Consider the following 6,961-nt stretch of genomic DNA (forward strand, 5'->3'; position numbering starts at 1 on the left):
TCCATGATTGGTCAAGTTCAAGGATTCTGCTATCAGCTTTCATGGTCTTTTATAGAAATACGTGAAGCCTGGCTTCATTATCCTGGCTCGACATAGCCTGGCTTGACAAGGTCTAGCTCGACAAAGTCGCTCCTTTTCAGTCTGGCTTGGCGTTCATGGAACCGAATAAACCAGGCTATACGGACCCGACTTTGTCAAGCCTGGATTTGACTTAAGGCCAGGCTTATTTAATTCACCTTTCGAGGAACAGGACCCAGGTTACCAGTCATTACATGTGTTTGACTTTACTGACATCTACAGGTGATATGGGAGTATTACACAAAACCAAGTGATCCAGGTTGTTTTCTTTGCTTAGTTTTAGCATTTTAACCACTTTGTACTTCAACATGTTCAAACATCAACTAAACATCACCACCATTTATTCTCACAATTCTTCAACAATAGTTGCAAATGTGACACATTTTGTAGACTGTCTGTTTCAAAAACCTCTTGATATAACTGAGAAATTGCCTTCTGTCTTTCATCATCTTGAATTTTAATATCAAGTAACCAATATATGTAAATATGAAATCATGTGCTATCATCACTGTTTTAACATTAACATCAATTATTGTTTCATTATTTTTTGACATGAATAACACCTTTCTCCCCAAATAGTCAGAATAAATCTTACCTTTAATATTCATATGGAATTATTCTTTCTTTCTGTGCTAGGTTTTATTAGTGACTTATTCCATGGGTCTTCAAGGGGTCAGAGTTACTTTGGGGGGGGGGGGGGGGGCACCAAATATCTGTGTGATATGGGAACTTTTCCTTTTATTTACATTAACCACGCATCTATATTCTGAGTGGAAGATTAGCCGAACATAGCCGATCTACAAGCTCACAAGCTTGTAGATCGGCTATGTTCGGCAGGTTTGGTGTAGAGGTGAAAAGAGCAGACCAAGTACAGAGCGTAAGGTCAAGTTTACTGAGAGTTTTAAATGTGTTAAAATACACTATGACAGTGCTGTCAAACAAGTCTATAAAGCTGTCTATGGAATCTATGAACAAGTGTTTAATCTGCAACACAATGTTATACAATATGTAGTGTGTGGAGGAGGGGGGGGGTCCCTACTTCATCTCTCTCTGTGTAAGCTTTAGTATTTGTAGTTTTATACTTACTTGTAATGTGATGTGACAATAAAGTTTGATTCTGATTCTGATTCTGATTCTCTACACTAGGGGGTCCTTGGCCTGGAGTGGATAATGAGCAGGGCTTTACATATACATACATTTGAATGTAAACATACTGTTGGTCAGATGGCTATAGAAGGGGAATAGATATTACATATTTACATGAAAATACATTTTTATATATTCATGTATATGTACATTGAGGATAAAATGTGTCTCCTGGTAATCAAAGGCTCTGAGCACTGGCCTCATGGACCAAGTCAACACTCTATGTCTATGGTTTGTCTCTCTTAAAGGGATAGTTCACCCCAAAATAATATTTTTTTCTATGTATTAGTCACCCCATGGAGACTTGAATTCATGGATATATTTTTTGTTCTTGTCTCATTCCTAAGACAATAATTTAATGACCAGCGGACCGGTAAGCAGCGGTTCCGGTAGGAGACACAAAGGAGACTCTTTGTGTCTCCTACCGGAACCGCTGCTGGTCATCAAATCAAAGTCATTTTGGGGGTGAACTATCCCTTTAACAATAAAAAAGAGAGAATAGTTTTAGTTCATATGGACAAAATGGATGATTAAACCACTGAATGAAACACATTCAGAAGGACAGACAACCTGAGCTTTGATCATTTTATAGTAGCTTTATATTAATGTTGAATATAGTCTATAGTAAATACAATAAAAACATAACCTGAGCTTTGATCATTTTATAGCAGCTTTATATTAATGTTGAATATAGTCTATAGTAAATACAATAAAAACACATAACATTGATTGAATGAATCCTTTATTAACAACATTATTAGATTAAGGTAGTACAGTCAAAGGTTCATTAGGATAAAAGGATAATACAAAAAGCCCACAAGGGCCTTGTTTCCATTGTGGCCCATTGTACTCAATTCATCAGTACATATAATACATACAACACAATACTAAACATATTGTAATAAAGCTCAGTAGAATCATAAGGTCTATTTACAGAGAAAGGAGGGGTGGGGGCGGGGTGTGTGTGTGTGTGTGTGTGTGTGTGTGTGTGAGAGAAAAAAAAAAACGTTTTTTTTTAAATAATAGTAAAAATGGAACAGTTTTGTACATACAAGGTTTCTACCTGACAACAACGACTTACTTCATGCTTACAGTGTATGAATATACAATATGTGTATGATGTTCATGATATGATCTGTGATGAGTGGTAATTATACAATATCAACATTAGACAAAAAGGAAATAAAATACAAATGATTGTGATATCAAATTTAGGCCTTACTGACAGGAGAGATGATCAGAGGAGCAGAGTTTGTACCACCATCATTAAGATAAGGACCGAAGTATGGATATAGTTTCTCAGTGAAGGTGCAGCCAGTGAAAGAGTAGAGATGAACTCTGACCTCCACATCATAAAAGGAGACCAGACCCTCCTCATAATCCACAAACACTCCCACTTTCTGGACCTCCTCTCTTACAGGGAGGAGGACAGGAGGGCCAGCATTAGCCATGTACTCATTTCTAATCCTCAACCATATAGTCCAGTAACCATTGTTGGGGCTCAGTGTGATGTGTCCCTTCCTGTTGATGGACTCTCTGGCCACTCCTAGATCCCAGTCAGTCTTCCCTTTAACCTGAACCTCATAGTAAAACCTTCCTGAGGAGAAGCTTTGTTTTCCTAAGACACAGGGACATGTAGAGAATCTCTCTTTGTTGTCTCGGAGATTCTTCCTTCTGTTTCCATGACTCACTTGTTTTCTATCCTCAGACAGGATGAGTTCAGGATGTGCTGTAACAGGGTCCAGAGTCACATCCTCTGCATATTTCTGGATCATCTTCATCTCAACATCACTCAGCTTCTTCATCTCTTGACCGAGTGTCGTCAGCAGCTGAGCCAAAGCAGGTTCTTCCAGTTCTTTAATACGAGCCTTTAAATCAATGATATTATAGGTTAACGTGTGATAATCATCATTTACTCTTACTTATTACTCTTACTCAGTGATTCTCAACGTTGTGTATATCAAGGACCCCCAGTTGGATATACATTAGACCATGGACCCCCATTTGATGTGATTTATTTAAACCTCTCTCCCAATCTACACTGTAAAATGCTCAGTGTTTATGTAACTCTCAGAGCGTACAAATTGAACCAAATGGACCCTTATGGGTCCATTTGGTTCCATTTGTACACTCTCAGAGTTACAGAGCTGCAATGGTTAATTTGTAACTCTGGTGGTCCCCAGACCCAACGTTGGGAACCAGTGAAGTAGATAAACATTAAAATCATAATTTATTATTACTTTTTATTAATGACTTTATGGAAAATACAAATACCTGCTGCTCTTTGATCGTCTGGTCATATCTCTGCTTCTCAACCTTGGCCTTCATCTTCATCTCGTCTTCCTCCAGTTCTTTAATACGAGCCTTTACATCAATGATATTATAGGTTAATGTGTGATAATCATCATTACTCTTACTTATCACTCTTACTCAGTGATTCTCAATGTTGTGTATTTCAACGACCCCCAGTTGGATATAAATTAGACCATGGACCCCCATTTGATAGGATGACCCCAATCTACACTGTAACATTCTCAGTGTTCATTTAACTCTGAGAATGTACAAATGGAACCATTTTGTTCCATTTGTACACTCTCAGAGTTAGAGCTTTAAGGGTTAATTTGTAACCCTGGTGGTCCCCAGACCCAACGTTAGGAACCAGTGAAGTAGATACACATTAAAATCATAATTACTCTTACTTTTTATTAATGACTTTATGGTACATATAAATACCTGCTGCTCTTTGATCTTCTGGTCAGACTGCTGCTTGTTATTCTTCAGATCCATGATGGATTCCTGGGATCGACAATAATGCATTCTTATCATTATTCAGTAAACATGAGAGTTCAAAACATCATTCACTTCATATTTAAAATGAAAATGTAAGCATTTATCAGACACTCATCCAGAGTGGTGTTTATTGTGTGTGTGTGTGTGTGTGTGTGTGTGTGTGTGTGTGTGTGTGTGTGTGTGTGTGTGTGTGTGTGTGTGTGTGTGTGTGTGTGTGTGTGTGTGTGTGTGTGTGTGTGTGTGTGTGTGTGTGTGTGTGTGCGCGCGCATGTGCGTGCGTGTACTGTTGCCCCAACGTGTACAGATCCTATAGCCCTTATAAAGAGTCATAAGAGTCATTGGACAGGCGTCTCATATCCTACTCTTCTCCCTGTGTGATGTTTGTCTGTTTGTTTGTTGTGTTTTTATTAATGTAATAGTTTGTCTGTTTTTTGTTTTTGTATTGTTTTTGTTTTTCCCTTTTTGTGAATGGTGTTTATTGAAAAAAAGCTTTATATAAAAATCAAATAAAGCCAAAAATAAAATAAAACAACAATTATGGTTATATCAAATGTAGGCCATACTTACAGGAGAGATGATCAGAGGAGCAGAGTTTGTATCATCATTAAGAGCAGGACTGAAGAATGGATATAGCTTCTCAGTGAAGGTGCAGCCAGTGAAAGAGTAGAGATGAACTCTGACCTCCACATCATAAAAGGAGACCAGACCCTCCTCATAATCCACAAACACTCCCACTTTCTGGACGACCTCTCTGACAGGGAGGACGACAGGAGGGTCAGCATAAGCCATGTACTCATTTCCATTCCTCAACACTATAGTCCAGTAACCATTGTCAGGGCTCACTGTGATGTATCCCTTCCTGTTGATGGACTCTCTGGCCACTCCTAGATCCCAGTCAGTCTTCCCTTTAACCTGAACCTCATAGTAAAACCTTCCTGAGGAGTAGCTTTGTTTTCCTAAGACACAAACACTATGAGAGAATCTCTCTGTGTTGTCTGGGAGATTCTTCCTTATGTCTCCATGACTCACTTGTTTTCTATCCTCAGACAGGATGAGGGAGGGATTTGCTGTATCAGGGTCCAGAGTCACATCCACTGCATATTTCTGGATCATCTTCATCTCAACATCACTCACATTCTTCATCTCCTGACTGAGTGTCTTCAGCAGCTGAGCCACAGCAGGTTCTTCCAGTTCTTTAATACGAGCCTTTAAATCAATGATATTATTTTATTAGGTTAATGTGTGATAATCATCATTTACTCATTATTTATTACTTATTACTCTTACTCAGTGATTCTCAACCTTGTGCATTTCAAGGACCCCCAGTTGGATATACATTAGACCATGGACCCCCATTTGATATGATTTATTTAAATCTCTGGGACCCCAATCTACACTGTAAAATGTTCAGTGTTAATTTAACTCTGAGAGTGTACAAATGGAACAAAATGGACATTGGTTCCATTTGTACACTCTCAGAGTTACAGGGTTGTAAGGGTTCATTTGTAACTCTGGTGGTCCCCAGACCCAACGTTAGGAACCAGTGAAGTAGATAAACATTACAATTATAATTTACTCTTACTTTTTATTAATGACTTTACAGAAAATACAAATACCTGCTGCTCTTTGATCTTCTGGTCAGAATCACTCAGCTTCTTCTCTATCTCTTCCTCCAGTTCTTTAATATGAACCTTTAAATCAATGATATTATAGGTTAACGTGTGATAATCATCATTTACTCTCATTTATTACTCTTACTCAGTGATTCTCAACGTTGTGCATTTCAAGGACCTCCAGTTGGATATACATTAGACCATGGACCCCCATTTGATATGATTTATTTAAACCTCTGGGACCCCGATCTACATTGTAAAATGCTCAGTGCTCATTTAACTCTGAGAGTGTACAAATGGAACCAAATGGACCCATAAGGGTCCATTTGGTTCCATTTGTACACTCTCAGAGTTACAGAGCTGTAAGGTTTCATTTGTAACCCTGGTGGTCCCCAGACCCAACGTTGGGAACCAGTGAGTAGATAAACGTTACAATTATAATTTACTCTTACTTTTTATTAATGACTTTATGGAAAATAAAAATACCTGCTGCTCTTTGATCTTCTGGTCAGACTGCTGCTTGTCTTTCTGCAGATCCATGAAGGATTCCTGGGATCAACAATAATACATTTGTATCATTATTCAGTAAACATGAGAGTTCAAAACATCACATTCACTTCATATTTTAAATTAAAATGTCTGCATTTATCAGCACTCATCCAGAGTGGGGGGGGGGGGGGGGGGGTGTGTGTGTGTGTGTGTGTGTGTGTGTGTGTGTGTGTGTGTGTGTGTGTGTGTGTGTGTGTGTGTGTGTGTGTGTGTGTGTGTGTGTGTGTGTGTGTGTGTGTGTGTGTGTGTGCGTGCGCGCGCGTGCGCGCGCGTGCGTGCGTGCATGTACTGTTGCCCCAACAGCTACAGATCCTACAGCCCTTATAAAGAGTCATAAGAGTCATTGGACAGGCATCTCATAGCCTTTAAAACAATGATATTATAGGTTAAGGTGTGATAATCATCATTTACTCTCATTTATTACTCTTACTCAGTGATTCTCAACGTTGTGCATTTCAAGGACCTCCAGTTGGATATACATTAGACCATGGACCCCCATTTGATATGATTTATTTAAACCTCTGGGACCCCGATCTACATTGTAAAATGCTCAGTGCTCATTTAACTCTGAGAGTGTACAAATGGAACCAAATGGACCCTTATGGGTTCATTTGGTTCCATTTGTACACTCTGACAATAATTTACTCTTTACTTTTTATTAATGACTTTAGGGAAAATAAAAATACCTGCTGCTCTTTGATCTTCTGGTCAGAATTACTCAGCTTCTTCTTCATCTCTTGACTGGTTGTTTGGGCTAGGATTATGGCTATGATGGCTACGGCTAC

The 6,961-nt window shown here is 38.7% G+C and overlaps 1 protein-coding gene across 5 annotated transcripts in view; it reads right to left on the reverse strand.

Moving 5' to 3' along the window:
• Nucleotides 1-1,953: 1,953 nt before the first annotated feature.
• The window catches only part of LOC308103534 (uncharacterized protein), a 73,471-nt gene continuing 68,463 nt past the window's right edge, over nt 1,954-6,961 (reverse strand). For 3 of the 5 annotated variants that reach the window (XM_080453543.1, XM_080453544.1, XM_080453545.1), the window contains 7 exons: nt 6,863-6,961; nt 6,114-6,176; nt 5,631-5,705; nt 4,582-5,220; nt 3,958-4,020; nt 3,499-3,588; nt 1,954-3,092 (listed from right to left, as the gene is read on the reverse strand). The exon at nt 6,863-6,961 is cut by the window's right edge and continues 117 nt beyond it. In XM_080453543.1, coding sequence (XP_080309669.1) covers nt 2,436-3,092; nt 3,499-3,588; nt 3,958-4,020; nt 4,582-5,220; nt 5,631-5,705; nt 6,114-6,176; nt 6,863-6,961 — 1,686 coding nt within the window. In that variant the 3' untranslated portion in view covers nt 1,954-2,435. The remainder of the gene's footprint in view (nt 3,093-3,498; nt 3,589-3,957; nt 4,021-4,581; nt 5,221-5,630; nt 5,706-6,113; nt 6,177-6,862) is intronic. The other 2 variants (XM_080453547.1, XM_080453546.1) reach the window with 2 other exon arrangements.

Source organism: Gymnoscopelus braueri (genome assembly GCF_963280865.1).
Source record: "Gymnoscopelus braueri genome assembly, chromosome: 16".
In the NCBI taxonomy this organism is placed as follows: Eukaryota; Metazoa; Chordata; class Actinopteri; order Myctophiformes; family Myctophidae; genus Gymnoscopelus; species Gymnoscopelus braueri.